General features: G+C 42.2%; 1 protein-coding gene across 6 annotated transcripts in view; it reads left to right on the plus strand.

Moving 5' to 3' along the window:
• Positions 1-26,755, plus strand: part of TEX9 (testis expressed 9) — a 169,943-nt gene that overhangs the window by 68,243 nt on the left and 74,945 nt on the right. For all 6 annotated transcript variants that reach the window (XM_088839640.1, XM_088839643.1, XM_088839641.1 and 3 more), the window contains 2 exons: positions 2,410-2,473; positions 4,239-4,318. In XM_088839640.1, coding sequence (XP_088695766.1) covers positions 2,410-2,473; positions 4,239-4,318 — 144 coding nt within the window. The remainder of the gene's footprint in view (positions 1-2,409; positions 2,474-4,238; positions 4,319-26,755) is intronic.

Genomic DNA, 26,755 nt, shown 5'->3' on the forward strand with positions numbered 1-26,755 from the left:
GACTGCAGGGAGATCCAACCAGTCCATCCTAAAGGAGATCAGTCCTGGGTGTTCATTGGAGGGACTGATGCTAAAGCTGAAACTGCAATACTTTGGCCACCTCATGCGACGAGTTGACTCACTGGAAAAGACTCTGATGCTGGGAAAGGTTGGGGGCGGGAGGAGAAGGGGACGACAGAGAATGAGATGGCTGGATGATATCACCGACTCGATGGACATGAGTTTGGGTAAACAGGAGTTGGTGATGGACAGGGTGGCCTGGTGTGCTGCGATTCATGGGGTCACAAAGAATTGGACACAGCTGAGCGACTGAACTGAACTGAATCTATCTTTGTCTTATAGTCTGTCTTGAATAGATGTTAAACTCTCTCTTGCATTTTTATCTTTTTGTTTCTGTGTACCTTTTTGTTGGTAATTTTCTCATATCTGTCTTCTAATTCATCCATTCCCTCTTCATTCTATTGTTCAACTTATCCATTGCATTTGAGTTTAATTTACATTGACTGTATTTTCATTATATCATTTCTCTTTGGTTGTTTTCCAAATTCAGTGTTTTTTTGAATATATGTTTACAGTGCTTGGTTCTTCCTAATGATTTCTATTCTTTTTTTTCTTTCTTATTGAAAAGTGCTATTTAAAATTCTTTCTTAGGTTGTTTTATTATCTCCAGGTCTTTTGATGCAGATTTTGTTTGTATCTGTTGATTGTCCATCCTGGAAACTTATTTCTTAATGCAATTTATTATCTTTGTGAGGGCATCTTTAGTAGAATTTGCTTTCTGAGAAAGTTTCATTTGTTCTAGATGACTAAATATTCCTAAGGGTGGTTTTGCATTTCAGTTTATTAGCTTATCAGTTTTCACTGGTTCTAAGCGAACTTTCTATATTAAAGTTTTGGCCTAGTGTCCCTATACCATCTGGGTAAGATGAACTTGGAATACACTTCTGTGTGCTCTAATTACTCATAGGAGAATCTTTTCCACACATGGCTTTAGTTTCATTTCCGTTCACCTAAGGTTATGGGCGGTGTTTTTGTAGTCTGTGGTTCACAGGTGTAGCCCTTTATGACTCCCTCAAGTGATTGGTTTCTAGCTGTTAAGCTGTTTTGGCTTCTGTTCCTGTTTACTGCTCTCACTTTGAGTTACTGCTATATTTTTAGTGCCAGGGTGTTTTCTTTGCCTGAGTTTAAGCTTAGCAACATTTCCTTTATTATAATTTATCCAGGATTTCTATGGGTTTTGGAGCAAAAGAGTAGTCTTTTGAGTTACCTCAGTCTACTGTGTTGACCAGAAACTTCTCATGGTTCTTGTTAGGGAAATGTGGAAAATCAGGTAAAGGCATCTTGAATACAACTTTTAAGACTGCATTAAATATTATTTCTTTTGATTAACTCATCCTCGGGTATAAAAATACTTCTTGAAACATTAGACTGCCTTTTTTCTTTCTGGGAGCGGGGTTCGTCACTGGTATGCATTACCTCTGAATTACATATCTAAAAAACACAAGATATCTCATTTAAAAAATTGTTTTGCATATTTTCTTCATAAAAATTCAGAAGAGCCTACATCATTTAGAAATGTAACCTATGAATAGAACTGATAAGTTATATGCTTTTGAAGATGTTTATTATAATGTTAACCTTTAAAACAGAGAAGGGAACTTGAACTAACAAGAGGAACAGTTTAGTACACTATGTTAAATTCAACTCTTCAGCATATTTTATAGCCATTTAAGGCATTAATTTTAAAAATTATATACAGGTAAATATATTCCATCTATATTGTTATGGGGGAACAGTATACATTCTGTATGTGCTTACAGATGAAAATTAGAAGGGAATACTAAAAATCACCTGATAATGGTGGTAGGATTATGGGCAGTTTTTCCTTTCAAAGCAGTTTCCTTCAATGGTATTCTTAGTTTTAATGGGACCAAATAGTATTCCTGTTCTTTGCCAGATTCCAGACAGATGGAAGAAAGAGAAATGGCAGGTGTAGGTCAAAGGTTGCCTGTATTTCTGATGAAGCTTATACTGAAGTATATAACTGAGTGAGCCCCCTCAGAATCCCAGGAACATGAAGAGTGAAACTGAGTTGAACCCACCCAGTTTATTCTTTCCAAATAAATCATTCTAATTGAAGTAAGGGCAATGTTAGTTGCACTTGTAATGAAATATTTTTACTAATACATGGAGAGGCTAATATTTACACCATTTGAATTTCTACCACAAAGAAAAAGGAGTCATGGGGATTTGGAAATAATCTAATAGTTAATGTTAATTTTTAAGTAAAAATATCATGTGTATGTTTTGGCATTTTTGACTTAAGTGTAGTTATTGAAATTAAGTTTCTTTAGCTTTGTGTTACAGTCTTCAGCGTATCACAGCTATTAAATTATTTTCTGCTTTTAGACGTTTAAATGCAGAATTAGAGGCAAAAACAGCTGATCTGGTTCGACAAGCTGAGGAAGTAATAGTAAGTAAATGTACAATTATTATTATTTCCATGTCAGTGTTAGTTTTTTAGCTTTTTAATTTGATGTATAGCATACATCATGCCCAAAGCATAAATTTTCAGTTCAGTGAATTATTATAAATTGAAAATCAGTATGTGCATAGGTATGTGTGTATATGCATATATGTGTTTTTGAGAAGCACACATTTTCTAAAAGCTACTGAAAAAGTGTTTTCCATTTTGATATTCCAATCATCTAATTAATAGCTACATTAATATTTAGTAATATTTCCTACTATTTTAAGATTAATGTTTGTGAGTAGCTATATTGAATTAATACTAGTAATTCAGTAAGGATACGGTTTCTGGACAGAAGTTAAATAAAGGATAATGATTATCACTAATGCTCAGATGGTAATTTGTTTCTTAAACTCTGCAGTCAGATGTAACTCATTCTTAGGGCTCGTCCATAATCAGATTTATAGTCAGGAAAATGTGGTGAGGCTATATTCAGTTCAGTTCAGTCGCTCAGTCGTGTCCGACTCTCTGCGACCCCATGAATCACAGCACGCCAGGCCTCCCTGTCCATCACCAACTCCCGGAGTTCACTCAAACTCATGTCCATCGAGTCGGTGATGCCATCCAGCCATCTCATTCTCTGTCGTCCCCTTCTCCTCCCGCCCCCAACCTTTCCCAGCATCAGAGTCTTTTCCAGTGAGTCAACTCGTCGCATGAGGTGGCTATATTACTAGACAATATAAGGATATTTACCCCATTCTGACTACCAAATTGGTTATTCCTCCTTTAAATGCCCCTCCCTAAGCATCAGCATTCCCATTATTAATGATAGGATATAGTAGTATTCCTTAGAGGAATAAATATCCTAATTGATAGGCTATAATAGTATTCCTTAGAGCTGCTTTCAAACACATTTTTTGTTTTAATTCAGTTATAATTCTCTTTCATTTAAACCCCATCCCCATCTCACTTTAGAGTTGATAGGGTCACTGAAGAATAGGTAATATTTTAATGCCTTAGACAGAACCATCATTATTTGTTAGTATAGGAACATAACATTTCAGGTAATAGATGTAGATAATGGTTATAGATTTGTTAGTTGCATTTGTAATTAAATATTTTATTTAAAAATAAATACTTTATTACATCTTTTGTTTGTGTCTGTTCTGAAGAGCCGGAAAATAATTTGAGCAAAGAAACCCCACATTATAGTAGAATGAGGGATTCATTATGTATTCTGATCAAATCCATTAGTCCTCTAATGGATATAACTCTTGCTGTATTGAATTTTTGTTTTCTTACTTTCATACTGATACATCATCTTCAAAAGCTTTCATTCTTATTGCTTCATTTTTAGCACTTTAATTTCTGTGTGGTCATCGTAACATTGAAGTTTGTCTGATTTGAGACAAAATTTTCTATCCATTAAATGGATTTATGTTTTCATTTCTTGTGACCCTTACTTCTTTTGCATGTTACACAAGATGGAAGCCCTAATATAGTTGGGAAGAAGTCAGCTAAGAGCATTTAGAGGCATGGACATTCTTACAGTTTTCCCTTAGAGTGACTTTCCTAACCAAGAATGAATGAAAGGTGAAACTACATTGTTACAAACCTTATTTTGATACCATAGCTTTTAGAATTCTGTGCCTTGATGTTATAGAAATCGTAGAAAATTCTGAAATGATTAATGATCAGAAAGGCACTTGAATATATCCTAGTTTTGTGAGGTTTTTTTCTTTATGACTTACCTTTGTTTTTCATTTAGAGAGATCAGCAAGAAGTACGATCTAAGTCTGTTTCAGCACAAATTAAATCATATGAAGACAAAGATGATTACAGCTTTAGGTAAGTGACTTATATTCTCAAATACCTTAAAAATGTTTTTTTACTGGGTAAATGCTTTAAGATTTTTTAAATTGAGGTATAATTGACATACAATGTTATATTGGTTTTAGGTATACAGCATGATTGAGTATTTGTATGTATTGTGAAATGATCACCACAGTGAGTCTACTTAATATCTATTACTGTACGTAATTGCAGAATCTTTTTTCCTTGTGATGTGAACCTTTTTTAAAAAATATATATATTTTATTGAAGTATAGTTGATTTACAATGTTTCAAGTGCACAGAAAGATGATTCAGTTATACAAATATACATATTATTTTTGAAATTATTGTCCATCATAGGTTATCACAGGATATTGACTATAGTTCCCTATGCTATACAGTGAACCTTTGTTGCTTGTTGCATATCTGTTTTTTAATTAGAAATCTAGCATTCTATTCAACTAAGTTAAACAAGTGGAATCAAAATGTCATAATATTTTTAGTTAGACAAAAATTCGTTAGTTTTCCAAAATGTATGTATTATATATATTTATATATATGTATACAAAAGCTTTTTTTACTACACTTGACAGCATGAGAAAAAACATCAAAAAAAAAAGAGGTGGAGAGATTGGAAAACATAAACTAAATGAAATGGGAGCACTGAATATGAAATAGAAAAAGTAAAACAAACTAGATAAAGTAAAAGATCATCAGATAGTCCAGTTGTTTTTAAAGATGACTATGTATGGATGTGAGAGTTGGACTGTGAAGAAAGCTGAGCACCGAAGAATTGATGCTTTTGAACTGTGGTGCTGGAGAAGACTCTTGAGAGTCCCTTGGACTGCAAGGAGATCCAACCAGTCCATTCTAAAGGAGATCAGTCCCGGGTGTTCATTGGAAGGACTGATGCTAAAGCTGAAACTCCAATACTTTGGCCACCTCATGCGAAGAGTTGATTCACTGGAAAAGACTGATGCTGGGAGGGATTGGGGCAGGAGGAGAAGGGGATGACAGAGGATGAGATGGTTGGATGGGATCACCAACTCGATGGAGGTGGGTTTGAGTGAATTCTGGGAGTTGGTGATGGATAGTGAGGCCTGGCGTGCAGTGATTCATGGGGATGCAAAGAGTCGGACACGACTGAGTGACTGAACTGAACTGAACTCATTAGAAACATATCTGGAGCTCTGGAGAAAAAAAGTAAAACCTGAGCATTTTTTTTTTTCCGAAAAGTTTCAACATAGTTCTGAAATGCATCTGGATTTTATAAAATGATTACAGGTTTTTCTGTTAGATCCTAGTTTTGGTGATACAGAGTTCTATTATTTTTCTGTTGACCAATCATGATACAATGGTAGTAAATGAGTGATAGTTGCATAATCACATTCACAATCAATAGCCAGACAAAAAATAAAAGATAATTATAATTGCAAGCCGTAATGGGAATATGATTAACTTAACAGTATAAAATAATTACATACAACTTGGGTGTTTGGGTGTTTGTTAAGCAGACTGATGTGGTAAGTGGAAGTACATACATACACATGTTTTCATCCACCCAGTCAGTCTGTGTCTTTTGGTTGGTACATTTAAACCACTTACATTTAAGGTAATGATTGATATGTATGATCCTGTTACTCTTTTCTTAATTGTTTTGGGTTTATTTTCTGTAGGTCTTTTTCTTCTCTTGTGTTTCCTGCCTAGAGAAGTTCCTTTAGCATCTGTTGTAAAGCTGGTTTGATGGTGCTGAATTCTTTTCATTTTTGCTTGTCTGGAAAGCTTTTGATTTCTCCATCAAATCTGAAGAAGAGTCTTGCTGGGCAGAGAATTCTTGGTTGTCGGTTCTTCCCTTTCATCACTTTAAACATACCATGCCCTTCCCTTCTGGCTTGCAGAATTTCTGTTGAGAAATCAGCTGATAGCCTGATGGGAGTTTCCTTGTCTGTTATTTGTTGTTTTTCTGTTGTTGCTTTTAATATTTTATCTTTGTCTTTAATTTTTGTCAGTTTGATTACTGTGTGTCTCAGTGTGTTCCTCCTTGGGTTTATCCTGCCTGGGACTCACTGTGCTTCCTGGACTTGGTTGACTATTTCCTTTCCCATATTAAGGCAAGTTTTCAGCTATTATCTCTTCAATTATTTTCTCATGTCCTTTCTCTCTCTCTTCTCCCTCTGGGACCCCTGTAATGCAAATGTTGGTGCATTTAATGTTGTCCAAGAGGTCTCTTAGGCTGTCTTCATTTCTTTTCATTCTTTTTTCCTATATTCTGTTCTGTGGTAGTGATTTCCACCATTCTGTCCTCCAGGTCATTTATCTGTTCTTCTGCCTCAGTTACTCTGCTATGGATTCCTTCTTGTGTATTATTCATCTCTGTTCTTTAGTTCTTCTCGGTCTTTGGTAAACATTTCTTGCATCTTCTCAATCTTTGCCTATAGGGCGCATGGCTGAAAAAAGACACATGGCAAAGGTGCACCCATAAAGATGGCGCTTGATGGATGTCAGGAGGGCGCGGCCCCAGATAATCACAAAAAATTGTGATTGGCCCCTGAACACTTCCCCTTGCATGAATAGTGCATGATCACCCTAGACCTCTGTTGTGATGTCAGCGCGTGACGACCTGACCTTTAATATGATTGGAGCCGACCACAGGAAGTTCCTTGCAAAACCCCCACGCTTGCCTTTATATATGGAGAGCTTGTAACAATAAAGTGGACGGAACTGCCTTGACAGAGCCCCTGCTGTGTCTGAGTGTCCTTCTCCAGGCCAAGGAGGGCTGCGGGGTGGGCGGCCAGCTCACCCTTCCCCTGGGGTTTCTTCCCCGCGGCGCCACCGGGGGAGAAACAAGGGGACCCTACATCTGGCGCCATGACTCGGATCCCCTCGGAGAAAGAGAGCCCTCATCGCACAGTCTTAAAAGAGAGACGATGAAAAGGTTCCACGAGCCTCTGTGTGATGCTCCCATCGAGGAGTGCAACCCCAAGGTGAGTGTATTAAGGTTGAAAAGAAACCTTCAAGGGTGGGCGCTATAATCCTTCCCTCTCTCTCCCCCTCTCTCTCTCTTACTCGGGGAGTTCAGTGAACGGCAATTGCTCGCAGGCGTAATTGAGGCTGCCTGCCCAGGGCACTCCCTGGGGGAAGCCAAAGACCCCTCGAGCTGAGAGCTTAGTAACGGGAGCCCAATTGGGTGAACCCCCCCTTTTGTTTCCCTTTCTTTCTCTCACTTCTTGCCTAGAGTGAGGCCAGAACCCCTGTGGGCACGGGACTGGCACTTAAAAGCCGATAGGGCTCCCGCCACTTGAAGACTCCCGTGACAGGATAAGGGGGTCACGGAATGGGCTAGAAGCCCCTAGGGCTCCCGCCCCCATCAAGAAAATTTCCATGCAACGACAAAGGCACACAGTTCCATAAGCATCACACAGGCCCAATCACTCGGCCACCACCGCTCCCCATAGGACCTTTCTCGGTGGACACTCTCGGCAAACGTACCTTCCTCTGTCTGCTTACCATGGGGACTACCATTAGCAAAACCGATGAGCCCGCTCTGAAGGCCCTGAAGTACATGCTTAAAAATAGAGGACTCAAAATCTCCGACACCCAGGCCATCAAAGTCTGGGGGGCTATTACCAGATTGACCCCATGGATAGATTCAGCCAACCTATTTTCATGGGATACCTGGGATAGGGTCCAAACCCTAGCTAGAGAAAGGGAAATCCAAGACAGAGAGGAGCCACCCTTGGGGTTCTACCCCACAATCTCTGTCCTTAAGACCTGTTTTGCCCCTGAAAAGGGACAGGTAAACGAGGGAGAAATCACCACCCATAATACCGAGAGGCAATGGGAACAATTTGACGATGAACGAGCCACCATAAATTCCGGGGACAAAGAAGGAAAAACCACTATAGCCAATAATTTATGGCCTCCCTCAGGGGAAGAAAAAAGGTCCAACCAGACTGAAGACTTCCTTAGCACTCCCAGCGCCCCAGAGGCCCCAACTTATAAGTCTAACTTGTATCCTCCTCTAGCCCTCCCTTTCAAGGGGGGACTCAATAATGCCTCCCCCTGGAGACTGGAGGAATCCCCATGGAGAGGAAGGACCTACCCTGAAGACCCTTGGGGGACACCATCAACATTTAATGCAGACTCAATACAGGCCTTCCCTGTAAATGTAAACCCCGCGGGGAACCGGCCAGCGGCCTGGTACCCTTGGGAAGCCCAAGACCTAAAAGAGCTCAAGAAGGCGGTGGCAGAAGATGGCCCCAATTCTCCATGGGCGGAGATTATTCTCCAGGGTCTAGCTCATCAGCCTTGCACAACCCAAGATTGGAAAATGCTATGTAAGGTGGTACTCCCCAGTAACACCTACATTAAGTGGTGTGCTTTTTTCAAGGAGGAATGTCATGCCCAAGCGGAAAGAAACCAAGCTGCTAACCCCGTCATCCCTGTAACTTTCGGGATGTTATTGGGGACGGCAGATCAATGGAGCACGGGACCCCAACAGGCCACTATCCCTGCTCCTTATACAGACCAGGTGCGAGCCATATGCCTAGCCGCCTGGAGAAAATTAGCTGAAGGTCCCAGCGAACCCCCCATATCTGGCATTACCCCAAAAAATAACGAGGACCACTCCACCTTCATAGATAGAGTAGAAAAAAGCATGCAAAGAAAATTCCTCCCAGGTCCCTTAAGAGATCAATTTGTCAAAATGCTGGTATGGGAAGGGATGAATTCCGACCACAAGGTGGCCTGCACAGGGCAGAAAGATCGATCCATGGAATGATGGGTGGTAGCCACCAAAGATATTGGGACACAGCACCACCAAACTCAAGCAATGGTGGCTGCAATGGAGGCTCAAACCAGGGTGATAGCTGATGCCCTCGCCTCTGCCTTCAGCAAGGTGTCCATGGCCCAAGATGCCTCCCCTGAAGGGACCCTCAAAAATAAAAAAACAGGCAATTGTTTTCAATGTGGAAAGGAAGGACACTTTAAAAGGACTGCCCCCTGAGGCCAGGGAGAATTGGAAATAGAGGGCCACCTACAACCCCCTGTCCACGTTGTAAAAAGGGATACCACTGGAAAATAGATTGTAGGTCCAAATTTGATAAAGACGGGAAACCTTTAAACTAAATGAGGGGCACTCCCCAGCCCCGTCATCCCAAGGGGAAGCCCCAAGCCCTCCTCCCAGGGTATGCCAGCCTGAGGTTACTGAACTCTCCCAAGAGATGTTTGATAGACTAGAAAAGCCCTTCCCCGGGTGCAATTCTACCAGAAGGCCCCCTTACCAACTAATGGGCATTAATAAACCCCAACCTACCAGGCAAGAGATCAAATGGACTGTCCCTATAGTACCAGGGCTGAGACCAAAAATGGATATAACAATAGGAGGAAAAAGATTTAGATGTCTAGTAGACACCGGGGCAGACAGAACTATACTGAGGCAAGAAGAGGTTCCTCCCACGTGGTCCATGGCCGAGGGACCTCAACTGGCGGGCATCGGGGGCGTTACATCCTCCAAGGAATCCTCCAATTGGCTCAAATGGGAGGATCCTGATGACTCCAGGGCCTAGTCAAGCCCCTAATCGCCACAGGACTCAATGCCAACCTATTAGGGCAAGACATTCTAGGGCAAGCCGATGCCTATATAACCACTGACTATCGGGGTTTTTACCAAGATTTGTTAGATGAAGAAGAATATCAACAGAAATTCCAACCTCCCAGAATCCCCAACTACTGGGGGGATCCATAATTTGAAAAGATATGGAAGGAAGAACCACTGACTCAGTGGAAGCCTCACCCCCAATCCTAAGGGCCACTGCTCCCTCGGTGCCGCCTATCGTTTGGACGCCGGGACCCCCTATATGGGTGGAGCAGTGGCCACTTCCCCTTCCCAACTCCAGGCATTACAATCTTGAGTAGAGGAACAACTTAAATTGGGACATATCCAGCCATCTAACAGCCCTTGGAATACCCCCGTCTTTGTTATCAAAAAGGCCTCTGGAAAATGGCGCCTCTTGCAAGACCTCAGAAAGGTTAATGAAAGGATGAAAATTCAAGGGACACCCCTAAGAGGGATGCCCTGGGTCCCCGCCATTCCCGTTGCCCTGCACCTCCTGATAATAGATATTAAAGATTGTTTCTTTTTGATACCTCTGGACCCACAAGATTATGAGAAATTTGCCTTTTCGGTTCAGTTCAGTTCAGTTCAGTCGCTCAGTCGTGTCCGACTCTCCGCGACCCCATGAATCACAGCACGCCAGGCCTCCCTGTCCATCACCAACTCCCGGAGTTCACTCAAACTCATGTCCACAGAGTCGGTGATGCCATCCAGCCATCTCATTCTCCGTCGTCCCCTTCTCCTCCCGCCCCCAACCTTTCCCAGCATCAGAGTCTTTTCCAGTGAGTCAACTCGTCGCATGAGGTGGCCAAAGTATTGCAGTTTCAGCTTTAGCATCAGTCCCTCCAATGAACATCCAGGATTGATCTCCTCTAGAATGGACTGGTTGGATCTCCTTGCAGTATAAGGGACTCTCAAGAGTCTTCTCCAACACCACAGTTCAAAAGCATCGATTCTTCGGCGGTCAGCCTTCTTCACAGTCCAACTCTCACATCCATACATGACCACGGGAAAAACCATTGCCTTGACTAGACGGACCTTGGTTGGCAAAGTAATGTCTCTGCTTTTTAATATACTATCAAGGTTGGTCATAACTTTCCTTCCAAGGAGCAAGCGTCTTTTAATTTCATGGCTGCAATCAGCATCTGCAGTGATTTTGGAGCCCAAAAAAACAAAGTCTGACACTGTTTCCACTGTTTTTCCATCTATTTCCCATGAAGTGGTGGGACCAGATGCCATGATCTTTGTTTTCTGAATGTTGAGCTTCAAGTCAACCTTTTCACTCTCCTCTTTCACTTTCATCAAGAGGCTTTTGAGTTCCTCTTCACTTTCTGCCATAAGGGTAGTGTCATCTGCATATCTGAGGTTATTGATATTTCTCCCGGCAATCTTGATTCCAGCTTGTGCTTCTTCCAGCCCAGCGTTCCTCATGATGTACTCTGCATATAAGTTAAATAAGCAAGGTGACAATATACAACCTTGACATACACCTTTTCCTATTGGGAACCAGTCTGTTGTTCCATGTCCAGTTCTAACAGTTGCTTCCTGACCTGCATACAGGTTTCTCAAGAGGCAGGTCAAGTGGTCTGGGATTCCCATCTCTTTCAGAATGTTCCACAGTTTATTGTGATTGACACAGTCAAAGGCTTTGGCATAGTCAATGAAGCAGAAATAGATGTTTTTCTGAAACTCTCTTGCTTTCTCCATGATCCAGCGGATGTTGGCAATTTGATCTCTGGTGCCTCTGCCTTTTCTAAAACCTGCTTGAACATCTGGCAGTTCACGGTTTACATACTGCTGAAGCCTGGCTTGGAGAATTTTGAGCATGACTTTACTAGCGTGTGAGATGAGTGCAATTGTGCGGTAGTTTGAGCATTCTTTGGCATTGCCTTTTTTTGGGATTGGAATGAAGACTGACCTCTTCCAGTCCTGTGGCCACTGCTGAGTTTTCCAAATCTGCTGGCATATTGAGTGCAGCACTTTCACAGCATCATCTTTCAAGACTTGAAATAGCTCAACTGGAATTCCATCACCTCCACTAGCTTTGTTCGTAGTGATGCTTTCTAAGGCCCACTGGACTTCACATTCCAAGATGTCTGGCTCTAGGTCAGTGATCACGTTATCGTGACTATCTTGGTCGTGAAGATCTTTTTTGTACAGTTCTTCTGTGTATTCCTGCCACCTCTTCTTAATATCTTCTGCTTCTGTTAGGTCCATACCATTTCTGTCCTTTATCGAGCCCATCTTTGCATGAAATGTTCCCTTGGAATCTCTAATTTTCTTGAAGAGCTCTCTTGTTTTTCCTATTCTGTTGTTTTCCTCTATTTCTTTGCATTGATCACTGAGGAAGTCTTTCTTATCTCTCCTTGCTATTCTTTGGAACTCTGCATTCAGATGCTTATATCTTTCCTTTTCTCCTTTGCTTTTCGCCTCTCTTCTTTTCACAGCTATTTGTAAGGCCTCCTCAGACAGCCATTTCGCTCTTTTGCATTTCTTTTCCATGGGGATGGTCTTGGTCCCTGTCTCCTGTACAATGTCACGAACCTCCGTCCAGAGTTCATCAGGCACTCTATCAATCAGATCTAGTCCCTTAAATCTATTTCTCACTTCCACTGTATAATCATAAGGGATTTGACTTAGGTCATATCTGAATGGTCTAGTGGTTTTCCCTACTTTCTTCAATTTAAGTCTGAACTTCGCAATAAGGAGTTCATGATCTGAGCCACAGTCAGCTCCTGGTCTTGTTTTCGCTAACTGTATACAGCTTCTCCATCTTTGGTTGCAAAGAATATAATCAATCTGATTTCGGTGTTGACCATCTGGTGATGTCCATGTGTAGAGTCTTCTCTTGTGCTGTTGGAAGAGGGTGTTTGCTATGACCAGTGCATTCTCTTGACAAAACTCTATTAGCCTTTGCCCTGCTTCATTCCGTGCTCCAAGGCCAAATTTGCCAGTTACTCCAGGTGTTTCTTGACTTCCTACTTTTGCATTCCAGTCCCCTATAATGAAAAGGACATCTTTTTTGGGTGTTAGTTCTAAAAGGTCTTGTAGGTCTTCATAGAACCGATTAACTTCAGCTTCTTCAGCATTACTTGTTGGGGCATAGGCCTGGATTACTGTAATATTGAATGGTTTGCCTTGGAAACGAACAGAAATCATCCTGTCATTTTTAAGATTGCATCCAAGTACTGCATTTCGGACTCTTTTGTTGACCATGATGGCTACTCCATTTCTTCTAAGGGATTCCTGCCCACAGTAGTAAATATAATGGTCGTCTGAGTTAAATTCACCCATTCCAGTCCATTTTAATTCACTGATTCCTAGAATGTCAACGTTCACTCTTGCCATCTCCCGTTTGACCACTTCCAATTTGCCTTGATTCATGGACCTAACATTCCAGGTTCCTATGCAATACTGCTCTTTACAACACCGGACCTTGCTTCTATCACTGGTCACATCCACAACTGGGTATTGGTTTTGCTTTTGCTCCATCCCTTTATTCCTTCTATAGTTATTTCTCCACTGAGCTCCAGTAGCATACTGGGCACCTACTGACCTGGGGAATTCCTCATTCAGTATCCTATCATTTTTCCCTTTGATACTGTTCATGGGGTTCTCAAGGCAAGTATACTGAAGTGGTTTGCCATTCCCTTCTCCAGTGGACCACATTCAGCTGTGGTCCATGTGATCAGATCGACTAGTTTCCTGTGAATATGATTTTAGTGTGTCTGCCCTCTGATGCCCCCTAGCAATACCTACCGTCTTATTTGGGTTTCTCTTACCTTGGTCGTGGAAAATCTCTTCACAGCCGCTCCAGCAAAGTGCAGCCGCTGTACCTTACCTTGGGTGAGGGGTATCTCCTCAAGGCTGCCCCTCCTGACCTTGAACGCGGAGTAGCTCCTCTCGGCCCTCCTGCGCCCGCGCAGCCACCGCCTGTTGGACGTGGGGTAGCTCCTCTTGGCCGCCGGCCCTGGCCTCAGGCGTGGGGTAGCTCCTCACGGCCACACCTCAGCGCTGGCCACAGGACTGGAAGAGGTCAGTCTTTATTCCAATCCCAAAGAAAGGCAATGCCAAAGAATGCTCAAACTACAGCACAATTGCACTCATCTCACACGCTAGTGAAGTCATGCTCAAAATTCTCCAAGCCAGGCTTCAGCAGTATGTAAACCGTGAACTCCCAGATGTTCAAGCAGGTTTTAGAAAAGGCAGAGGCACCAGAGATCAAATTGCCAACATCCGCTGGATCATGGAGAAAGCAAGAGAGTTTCAGAAAAACATCTATTTCTGCTTCATTGACTATGCCAAAGCCTTTGACTGTGTGGATCACAATAAACTGTGGAACATTCTGAAAGAGATGGGGATCCCAGACCACCTGACCTGCCTCTTGAGAAACCTGTATGCAGGTCAGGAAGCAACAGTTAGAACTGGACATGGAACAACAGACTGGTTCCAAATAGGAAAAGGTGTACGTCAAGGCTGTATATTGTCACCTTGCTTATTTAACTTCTATGCAGAGTACATCATGAGGAACGCTGGGCTGGAAGAAGCACAAGCTGGAATCAAGATTGCTGGGAGAAATATCAATAACCTCAGATATGCAGATGACACTACCCTTATGGCAGAAAGTGCAGAGGAACTCAAAAGCCTCTTGTTGAAAGTGAAAGAGGAGAGTGAAAAGGTTGGCTTGAAGCTCAACATTCAGAAAACAAAGATCATGGCATCTGGTCCCATCACTTCATGGGAAATAGATGGAAAAACAGTGGAAACAGTGTCAGACTTTATTTTTTTGGGCTCCAAAATCACTGCAGATGCTGATTGCAGCCATGAAATTAAAAGACGCTTGCTCCTTGGAAGGAAAGTTATGACCAACCTTGATAGTATATTAAAAAGCAGAGACATTACTTTGCCAACCAAGGTCTGTCTAGTCAAGGCAATGGTTTTTCCCGTGGTCATGAATGGATGTGAGAGTTGGACTGTGAAGAAAGCTGATCGCCGAAGAATCGATGCTTTTGAACTGTGGTGTTGGGGAAGACTCTTGAGAGTCCCTTATACTGCAAGGAGATCCAACCAGTCCATTCTAAAGGAGATCAATCCTGGATGTTCATTGGAGGGACTGATGCTAAAGCTGAAACTGCAATACTTCGGCCACCTCATGCGACGAGTTGACTCACTGGAAAAGACTCTGATGCTGGGAAAGGTTGGGGGCGGGAGGAGAAGGGGACGACGGAGAATGAGATGGCTGGATGGCATCACCGACTCTGTGGACATGAGTTTGAGTGAACTCCGGGAGTTGGTGATGGACAGGGAGGCCTGGCGTGCTGTAATTCATGGGGTCGCGGAGAGTCAGACACGACTGAGCGACTGAACTGAACTGAATCTTACTCAGCCCATCTGACTGCTATCTAACATCTTATTATACTTATATATATATGGAGAAGGAAATGGCAACCCACTCCAGTGTTCTTGCCTGGAGAATCCCAGGGACTGGGGAGCCTGGTGGGCTTCCATCTATGGGGTCGCACAGAGTCGGACACGACTGAAGCGACTTAGCAGCAGCATACTTATATATGGATGATATCATTCTTGGGGCGCCCGATACCACCGAGCTAGCACGGGCCTCCAAATTACTATTTGATTGTCTCGCCCAGGGGCAACTCATAATCTCTCCTGACAAGATCCAGTATGTCCCGCCTTTCAAAGTCCTGGGGACCCAACTTACCCTTGAGGTGGTCTCCCCCCTTAAACCACAGATAACTATCAAAGAAACTTATTCCTTGGTTGAACTGCAAAGCCTTCTGGGGGAAATCAACTGGCTACGACCCTGGATCCCATATCCACAGGGGACCTAATACCCCTCTTTAATTTGCTAAAGGACAAACTCCTCCACAAAAAAATCACCCTGTCCCCACCCCATAAACAGGTTTTTAAAAGGATTCAACAGGCTCTCGATACTGCTCAACTCTCTCGCTATGACCCAACTCAAGAGCTTCAATTATGGATCTTAGCCTCCCCAGAAACACTCCTGTCCGTGCTAATACAAACAGACAAACCCTTACAATGGATCCATGTCTCTCTAGGGGGAGGACCCCGAGTCTACACCTGCCTAGACCAGATGGCTGATCTGGTACAAAAGGGAAGGGACACTTCAATCAGGTGCTTTGCCCGTGAACCCGATAAGATTGTTGTCTCCTACAGATTAGCTGACTTCCAGTGGATCCAGAGGAACAACAACCGAATGGCCTTAGCTTTTGAAGGGTTCTTGGGAAAGACTGACTGTCACTATGGGCCTCACAAATGGGTTGCCGCCTTTTGCCAGTTACCCTGGAGGGCACCTCAGTTATTTCCTTCCAAGCCCATAATAGATGCCTCCAACGTCTTTACAGACGGAGGAAAGCACGGCACAGCCGTTGTCATCTTTGAACCCTCCTCAGCCCCTACCGGCTCCCCCCACTGACACCATTGCCCATGCCAGGGCTCAGCACAATACAAAGAACTCTTCGTCGTCATTCTGGCGCTCTCTAAGGTCCCAGGTCCCATGAATCTTTTTACCGACAGTCTCTATGTGAAAAATATGATCCCTGGGCTTCCCCATTCTCATATTCGGTTAGATGATAATCCTGTTACCCCTCTTATGATACAGGCATGCTCGCTCCTTCAGGCAAGGGATCAACCTATCTATTTACATCACCTTAGAGGCCACCAAAACCTGCCTGGGATGCTATCATTAGGGAATTCCGTGGCAGATCAGCTGGCATCTACCCATGTATACACACTCCCAACAGGCACAGGATCTCCACAACCTAACCCATATTAATTGTAGAGGTCTGCACCAAAGGTTCCCACAAATACCTATCAAGGATCTAAAGAGGATCATACATACCTGCCAGTCCTGTATCCCATTCTTGCAGGTTCTTCCATTGCAATCACCAGGGGTTAACCCTCGAGGACTAAAACCTAACGTAATATGGCAAACAGATGTCACTCACTACGCCCCCTTTGGTAAACTAAAATATATCTTTGTATCTGTAGATACATATTCCCATGCCTGCTGGGTCACTGCCCATACAGGAGAAAAGGCATCACATGCCAAGGGTCACTTTCTCCAATGTTTTGCTACTCTGGGCCTCCCAGCCCAAGTAAAAACAGATAATGGCCCTTGCTTCGTAAGCAACTATTTGCAAGATTTTTTTAAACAATGGAACATCCAACACACTACAGGCATACCCCATAATCCTCAAGGGCAGGCTATAATAGAACGCCAAAACCAAACTTTAAAACTGCAACTACAAAAACAAAAAGGGGGAATAAACCCTCATCAACAGTTAGGAATAGCTCTCTTTACTCTAAATATTTTAAATTTTTCAAAAAATGAACCACTCACTCCATTCCAGAGACACTGGTCCAACCAAGAGCCAAGACCAGACATGACAGTCAGATGGAAAGATCCCCTTACAGGGTTTTGGAGAGTGCCAGACCCACTCTTAACATCAGGAAGAGGGTTTGGATGCGTGTTTCCCACAGGGGAAACAAGACCCATCTGGATACCAGCAAGGAAACTTAAATATCTACATGATAACCACCAATCAGCCCAAGAACCATGAAAGTTCATGAGGCCGCACTCACATTGGATACTCAGATGGAGGTGGGATACAAGATATTAACAGATATAAGGCACAACAGCAATACATAAATAATATAATTACCCAACTGAAGGTGACTCCCGAACCTTACAAACGCATAGACCTACTCACTCAGCTGAGGCCTCTCCTGCACCCCCACCCCCCGGCGATCTACATGTCACCCGCCTCCTCAACTCCTCCTTCCAATTTTTTCAGAGTTCACAAAAAAAGCCCTCCGAGGCATGCTGGATATGCATGTCACTAACCCCCTCACCGCATATTGCAGTCCCTTTGCCCGACACCTGGGTATCAGCAGGCAATTACACTCTCAAAACCAACAATACCACCGAAAGTGTCACACAGCTTATTGGGCCAGTTGCTGACGATGTCTTGCTTGCCGCCTCTTCAAATCTAACTTGCCTTCTTAATACCTCATCCTCTAATGCTTCCTATTATAACGACACCCACTCTTGCACCTCATGGGTCCCATGGAACAGTACAAACAACTTCACCAGCCCTGGGATCTTTCTCCTCTGTGGGACCTATGCTTATTCCTGCCTCCCTCCGGACCCTACAGGGTGCATCTTGGTTTTCTTAGCCCCAGGACTAATCTTCATCAATGAAGGGGATATGGATCAGATCGTTGACCATCATAAGGGGTCACCAACAAAGCCTCCTCACAGAGGACAGCGGGCTATCGTTGCTCCTATCCTAATCAGGACTGGCATAGCGACAGCCCTAGGTGCTGGGATCAGGGGCATCTCAACTTGTCTCAGGAACTTAATGAAGACATGGAACAAGTGGTAGAGTCCCTTGTATCTGTCCAGAGACAGATTAATTCACTGGCCGCAGTAGCCCTACAAAATAGACGGGCCCTTGACCTCATCACTACAAAAAAGGGGGGAACCTATCTCTTCTTGGGGGAAGACTGTTGTTACTTTGTTAATGAAACGGGCATAGTCCAGGGAAAGGTAAAAGAGTTAAGAGATAGAACTGAACGCCGGAAAAAGGAATTGCAAAACTTTCACAACACCCAAGGCCTATGGCACCAGTTCCTCCCCTGGCTGCTTCCCTTCCTGGGACCAATAATGATCATTGTTATACTTCTTTTAGTTGGACCCTGCCTTGTCAACCTTTTCCAGAAGTTCTGCAGGAGCGGATTGAGACCATTTCCCAGGAACAAGTGAAGACCATTCTTCTCACTCAAATATGGGTGACAGACCCACAGTCCCGAAAGATCCCTGACGGCCGTCTGCCAATAGGTTGCAGGCCTAAGATGGGGGGCACTCCAGTTGCCCCATCGAGCCAATCTATTCGCCCGGGACATAAAGGGCCCAAGAACCTCACCACACGATGGGTCTAGGGCCCAATGGCGCTTGCACAAGGCCCTTTACTAGTCCTACCCATGTCTGATACAATATATCCCCATCCAATGCCATCCCGAAGATCGGTTATAGGCCAAGCCCCTTGCCACAAAGCCTAAGTCCGGCCAGCCCTCCAAAAGACCTTCAGCCAGGTCTTAAGCCACCAGAGCCTATGCTTGACTGGGTAGCCAATGACGGGTAAGATCCCCAGAGGGGGACAACCTAAGACAGGCACAGTCAATGAGTCTCCAGCGAGGCCATGCGGGTGGCCCCCGATGGCTCCCAAGAAAGACCCCACAAATAAATAAAAAAAGGGGGATATATAGGGCGCACGGCTGAAAAAAGACACATGGCAAAGGAGCACCCATAAAGATGGCGCCTGACAGATGTCAGGAGGGCACAGCCCCAGATAATCACAAAAACTTGTGATTGGCCCCTGAACACTTCCCCTTGCATGAACAGTGCATGATCACCCTAGACCTCTGTTGTGACGTCAGTGCGTGATGACCTGACCTTTAATATGATTGGAGCCGACCGCAGGAAGTCCCTTGCAAAACCCCCACGCTTGCCTTTCTATATGGAGAGCTTGTAACAATAAAGCGGAACTGCCTTGACAGAACCCCCGCTGTGTCTGAGTGTCCTCTGGGCGAGGAGGGCTGCGGGGCGGGCGGCCAGCTCACCCTTCCCCTGGGGTTTCTTCCCCACTGCTCCAGCGCAGGGAGGCAAAACGGGCTCCGCATCCGAGGCCGAGGACTCGCCGACGCCTTGCTCTCCCCCGCGGCGCCACCGGGGGAGAAACAAGGGGACCCTACCTTTGCCTCCATTCTTTTCCCAAGATTCTGGATCATCTTCACTATTATTATTCTGAGTTCTTTTTCTGGAAGTTGCCTATCTCTACTTCATTTAATTTTGGGGGAGGGGGGTTTATCTTGTCCCTTCATCTGGGGTGTAACTTTCTGCTTTTTCATCATGATTAACTTTCTGTAATATGGTTTTTGTTTTAGCTGCTGTGAGACAGTGCTTCCTCTTGCTTCTGTCTCCCCTCTGATGGATGATACTAAGAGGCTTGTATAAGCTTCTTGATGGGAGGGACTGGCGATGGGAAAAACTGGGTCTTGCTGTGGTGGGCAGGGCCTTGCTCAGGTAAAGCTTTCATCCAGTTAACTACTGATGGGTGGGGTTGCATCCCTCCCTGGTAGTTGTTTGGCCTGACCCAGCCCTGGGGTCTGTGGGCGCTATGGTTGGGTTAATGGTGAACTCCAAGAGGGTTTATGCCAAGGGGCACCTTCCAGTGCCCCCATCCTGTGATTAGCCACTGCCAACCCACACCTCTATAGGAGGCCCTCCAACACTAGCAAGTAGTTTTGGTTCAGTCTCCTGTGGGGTCACTGCTCCTCTCCTCTGGGTCTTTGTGCATGTAAAATTTTGTTCGTGCCCTCCAAGACTGGAATCTCTGTTTCTCCCAGTCCTCCTGAAGTCCTATAATCAAAACCCGCTGGCCCTCACAGCAGATTTCCTGGGGATTCCCAGTCACTTTGTCAGATCCCCAGGCTGGGAAGCCTAATGTGGGGTTCAGAACCTTGACACCAGTGCAAGAACTTCTTTGTTATTATTGTTCTCAAGTCTATGGGTCACCCACCCAGCGGGTATAGGATTTGGTTTTATTGTGATTGTACCCCTCCTCCTATCTCACTGTCGTTTCTTCTTTGTCTTTGGACATAGGGTATCTTTTTTTTTTTTGGTGGGTTCCAGCATGCTCCTGTTGGTGTTTGCTGAACAGCTACAATTTTGGTGCTCTTGCAGGAGGAGACAAATGCATATCCTGCACAGCCATCTTGAACCATTCTTCTGTGATGAGAACATTTAAGATCTACCTTTTATTTTTAGCAGCATTCAAGTATGCAATACGGTATTATTAAGTATAGTCTCCATGCTGAACATTATGTCCTGTGACTTATTTATTTTATAATTGGTAGTTTTTACCCTTTGACTCCTTTCACCCATTTCACCTACTCCCAACCAGTCAGCCTATAGCAACCACCTTTTGTTTGTTTGCTTTTAGATTCTACATGTAAGTGAGATCACTTTGTAGTTGTCTTTCTCTGACTTATTTCACTTAGTGTAATGCCTTCGAGTCCATTCATGTTGTCACAAACTGTAAGATTTCATTCTCTTTCATGGCCAAATAATGTATATATAGAGAATAGAATATTTTAGTATATGAATATATATAATATTAGAGAGAGAACATGCACATTTTCTTTGCTTGTTCATCCCTTGATGGATATTTAGGTAGTTTCCATATCTAGGCTATTGTAAATACTGTTGGAATGAACATGGAGGTGTATATATGTGAAAATATATATATATATATACAGTGTTTTTATTTTCTTTGCATAAATACCCAGAAGTGAGATTGCTGGGTCGTATGATAGTTCTGTGTTTAATTTTTGAGAAACTTTTATACTGTTTTCCAAAGTGAGTGTACCAAATTATGTTTCTGCGACAGTGTACAAGGTTTCCCTTTTCTCCACAGCCTTGCCAGCATTTGTTATCTCTCATCTTCTTGATAGTAGCTTACAGGTATCTCACTGAAGTTTTGATTTATATTTCCCTGATGGTTAGTGATATTGAGTATCTTTGCAAGCATCTGTTGGCAGTCTATATGTCTTCTTTAGAAACTGTCTATTGGGGACGGGAGGAGAAGGGGACGACAGAGAATGAGATTGCTGGATGGCATCACCGACTCGATGGACATGAGTTTGAGTGAACTCCGGGAGTTGGTGATGGACAGGGAGGCCTGGCGTGCTGTGATTCATGGGGTCTCAAAGAGTCGGACACGACTGAGCGACTGAACTGAACTGAACTGAATTCACATCTTTCACCCATTTTAAAATCAGTTTGTTGGGTTATTTTATTTGAGTTTAATGAGGTTTTAAAGATGTATTTTTTTGATAGTAACCATTTGTCAGATATATGATTTGCAAATATTTTCCCCTGTTTAGTAAATTACCTTTCATTTTGTTGATTTTTTTTTTTTATTTTGCTGTGCAAAAGCTTTTCAGTTTGATACAGTCCTATGGGTGTATTTTTGCTTTTGTTGCCTTTGCATTTGGTGTCAAATCAGAAAAATAATTACTAAGACAAGTCTCGAGCTAATCACCTATGTTTTTCTTCTAGGAGTTCTATGGTTTTAGGTTTTCCATTCAAATGTTTAATCCATTTGAGTTTATTTTTGTGTATCGTATAAGACAGTGGTCCATTTTCATTTTTTTATATGTGACTGTCCATTTTTCCTGACACTGCTTATTGACGAAACTACTATTTTTCCATTGTATACCCTTGGCTCCTTTGTCATAAATTGATTGAGCAAGTTCATTTCTGGGCTCTGTAGTCTGTTCCATTGACCTATGTGTCTGTTTTTATTCAAATACCATACTGTTTGATTACTGTAGCTTTGTATAATAGCTTGAAATCTGGGATAACACCATTTTTACTGGATAGTGTATGTGGATCTGTTTATAATATCTTTTTGTATGTAAGTATTGGAAATTATAATTTGAAGAATAATGTAAATTTTAAAAATACTGATAATTGGGGGCTTATACCAGTCAGACATAATGTAAACCTTTTACCTACTTTATTTCATTTAGTTCTCAAAGTGTTATTTTGAAATCAGTGTTACTGTCCTTTTAAAAATGAGGAAACTACAAAACAAAATAAATGAGAAAACTGCAGCTTAAAGAAGTTTGGAAGCTTATCTAGGATCCACAGATGGATGGATTTCACTGAGATCCAGACTACAGTTGATAAGATTTCTAAACCTGTCTTCATGAACTGTACCTTTTTTCTTTTAAAATTGCATGTGAAATTAGGTAAAAATAAATAGATTAATAGATAAGATAGATCTTTTTTCTCTCCTAGATTTCATGTGAACTTTAGATATGTCTAAAGAAATTAGGGAACAAAAAAAAATATTTATGAATAAACTGGGTGGCAGCGTGGAACATTGGAAAAAAGAGCCCTCTCTCCCTCTTTGCTAATTTGAGTGTGTTAAGCCACTGAGATTTTGGGGTTAATATCATAGCCTACCTTAACTAGTAAAGCAATTGGTATTGAGTCAGGTGCTGTATAACAAATATTCTGGAAGTGTGGTTTTCACTTAGTGGTTAGGCGCTACCAGCAAAGACACTTGATTTTAGAGGCTGTAAAGATAAGAGTGCTGTTAAATAGTGGCAGTGAATTTAGTAAAACTTGTCACTTTTTATAAATTGCAAGGTTGAACAAATGTCTGATGAACCAGTGTTCTTGAGGAAGAGGTTGGAAAACAGAGTATTATAGTATGTACTCATGGGGTCGCGGAGAGTCGGACACGACTGAGCGACTGAACTGAACTGAACTGAACTCTTATTATTAGCTGTATTGACACTGTATTATGAGAAAGATAAGTTAGGAAAGAATTGGCTGTTTTGTAAGTAGACGTGAAAGGGAATATGGAAATTCTAGGAATTACAGGCCTTGTAATGTTCAAAAAGTCACCTGCTTCTAATTTTGATGAGGTCTGGTTTTTTGTTTTTCTTTTGCTTCTTGTGCTTTAGGAGTTATATAAAAGAATCCATTGCTAAATCAAAGGTCATTAAGATCTACTATCTTTTCTTCTAATAAAATTGTATTATTCTGGCTCTTATATTTAGGTCTCTGATCCGTTTTGAGTTAATGTTTTTTATATGGTTAGTGTTTTTTACATGGTGTGAGATAAGAGTCAGCTTTCATTCTATTTCCTCTGTTGAATGGTCTTGGCATCTTTGTCAAAATCACCTGACTGGAGACATGCAGAATGGTTTTATTTTTGGACTCTCAGTTCTGTTCCATTGATCTGTGTATCAGTTCTTATGCAAGTACTACACTGTGAAGAAAGCTGATCGCCGAAGAATCGATGCTTTTGAACTGTGGTGTTGGAGAAGACTCTTGAGAGTCCCTTATACTGCAAGGAGATCCAATTCTAAAGGATATCAATCCTGGATGTTCATTGGAGGGACTGATGCTAAAGCTGAAACTGCAATACTTTGGCCACCTCATGCGACGAGTTGACTCACTGGAAAAGACTCTGATGCTGGGAAAGGTTGGGGGCGGGAGGAGAAGGGGACGACCGAGAATGAGATGGCTGGATGGCATCACTGACTCTGTGGACATGAGTTTGGGTGTACTCCGGGAGTTGGTGATGGACAGGGAGGCCTGGCGTGCTGTGATTCATGGGGTCGCCGAGAGTCGGACACGACTGAGCGACTGAACTGAACTGAACTGAACTGAACACTGTTTTGATTACCCTTAACTTTGGAGAGTTAACAACTGCTTTTAGACCTAAAAAATTATGAGATAAAATTGAAAAAATGTTTAAGGGATAAAAGTCTATTAAATATTAAAGCTCATCTTTGTGGTAAAGATCAGACTTAAAGTGATAAAAAAACTTTTATCACAACTATTGATAAAAGTTGCCAGTGGATTAAGGGTTTTAGAGTTATGAATGTGGCAATGGCACATGTAACTGACTGGAATCAAATGGGTAAGAAACTTTTGAGAGAGTCATCAGCAAAAGACCATTAAGAATGGTAGACTAAAACTGCTTGCGATTGTTTAAATCTTAGAATAGCTGTGAGATCTCCCAGTCTTCTAAGATGAAGAAGCAGCCATTGAGAGTTGCACAGAGAGAGTTTAATGTTTAAACACCTTAAAGGCCTTAGAAACAACAAAGTGGTATTACTTAAGTGGCAGTATGTTTGGCTCATATTTGAAATATTGGGACCTTATTCATTTAGTCAAGAATAATTATTGCATACAGTCCAGCAGTTCCCCTCTAGCTATATACCAAAAAAAAAAATGAAGACATATGTCCAAACAAAAACCTGCATGCAAACATTTATAGCCATTTTATTCATAATTGCCCAAACTGGGAACAACTCAAACATCCATCAAGTGGTGAATGGATAAACAAATTATGGTATATCCATGTAATTGAGTCTTTCTTAGCAATTAAAGGCAATGAACTTCTGATAACAGCAACAACATGGATGCTGAGTGAAAGAAGATAGACTGAAAAATGTATATACTGTACGATTTCATTTATATGACATTCTGAAAAAGGTAAAACTGTAGGGACAGAAATTGAATTAGTGGTTTTGTGGCACTGGGAAAGGAATTAACTACAATGGGGCACAGGGGAACTTTTGGGGTGATGGAAGTGTTCTTTATCTTGGTTGTGGTGATGGTTACATTACATATAATTTTGTAAAATTTATAGAAATGTACACCTAAAAAGGTATATTTTACCATATGTAAATTTAGTGCCAAAAATAAATTAGGTCAAAATAAATTTTGAACAAATTAAGGTATTGGTGGTACACTGGGATGAGTAAACAGACTAGGTTCTGCTTCCAAGGAGTTAATGCCTAGTGTATTAAAAGAAAATATTTTTGATATGTTTTGAAATTAAAATTTTTCCATAAAAATATCTTTGTATCATCATTTGATATATGCATTTCTGTGTGTTTATATAATATATAACAGGAAACTACATATCCATATTGTACATAATGCCTTCTGATATTTTATGGAAGATAGTGTTTAATAGTTAACAAAATTCCAAAATTAAGATACCATTAAGATTAAGTACAGTTTTTCACTCTCCAACATAAATCACAGCAGGATCTTCCATGACCCACCTCCCAGAATATTGGAAATAAAAGCAAAAATAAACAAATGGGACCTAATTAAAGTTAAAAGCTTCTGTACAGCAAAGGAAACTATAAGCAAGGTGAAAAGACAGCGGGAGAAAATAATAGCAGATGAAGCAACTGACAAAGAATTAATCTCAAAAATATACAAGCAACTCCTGCAGATCAATTCCAGAAAAATAAACGACCCAATCAAAAAATGGGCCAAAGAACTAAACAGACATTTCTCCAAAGAAAACATACAGATGGCTAACAAACACATGAAAAGATGCTCAACATCACTCATAATCAGAGAAATGCAAATCAAAACCACAATGAGGCACCATTTCACTCCAGTCATAATGGCTGCTATCCAAAAGTCTACAAGCAGTAAATGCTGGAGAGGGTGTGGAGAAAAGGGAACCCTCTTACACTGTTGGTGGGAATGCAAACTAGTACAGCCACTATGGAGAACAGTGTGGAGATTCCTTAAAAAACTGGAAATAGAACTGCCATACGACCCAGCAATCCCACTTCTGGGCATACATACCAAGGAAACCAAAACTGAAAGAGACACGTGTACTCCAGTGTTCATCTCAGCACTGTTTATAAAAGCCAGGACATGGAAGCAACCTAGATGTCCATCTGCAGACGAATGGATAAGAAAGCTGTGGTACATATACACAATGGAGTATTACTCAGCCATTAAAAAGAATATATTTGAATCAGTTCTAATGAGGTGGATGAAACTGGAGCCTATTATACAGAGTGAAGTAAGCCAGAAAGAAAAACACCAATACAGTATACTAATGCATATATATGGAATTTAGAAAGATGGTAATGATAACCCTGTATGTGAGACAGCAAAAGAGACACAGATGTATAGAACAGTCTTTTGGACTCTGTGGGAGAGGGCAAGGGTGGAATGATTTGGGAGAATGGCATTGAAACGTGTATTATCATATGTGAAATGAATCTCCAGTCCAGGTTCAATGCATGATACAGGGTGCTCGGGGTTGGTGCACTGGACTGACCCAGAGGGATGATATGGGGAGGGAGGTGGGAGGGGGGTTCAAGATGGGGAACACATGTACACCCGGGGCGGATTCATGTCAATGTATGGCAAAACCAATACAATATCGTAA

The sequence above is a fragment of the Moschus berezovskii genome, chromosome 9 (genome assembly GCF_049115385.1).
Source record: "Moschus berezovskii isolate FMDL1 chromosome 9, NW_MosBer_1.0, whole genome shotgun sequence".
Lineage (NCBI taxonomy): Eukaryota > Metazoa > Chordata > Mammalia > Artiodactyla > Moschidae > Moschus > Moschus berezovskii.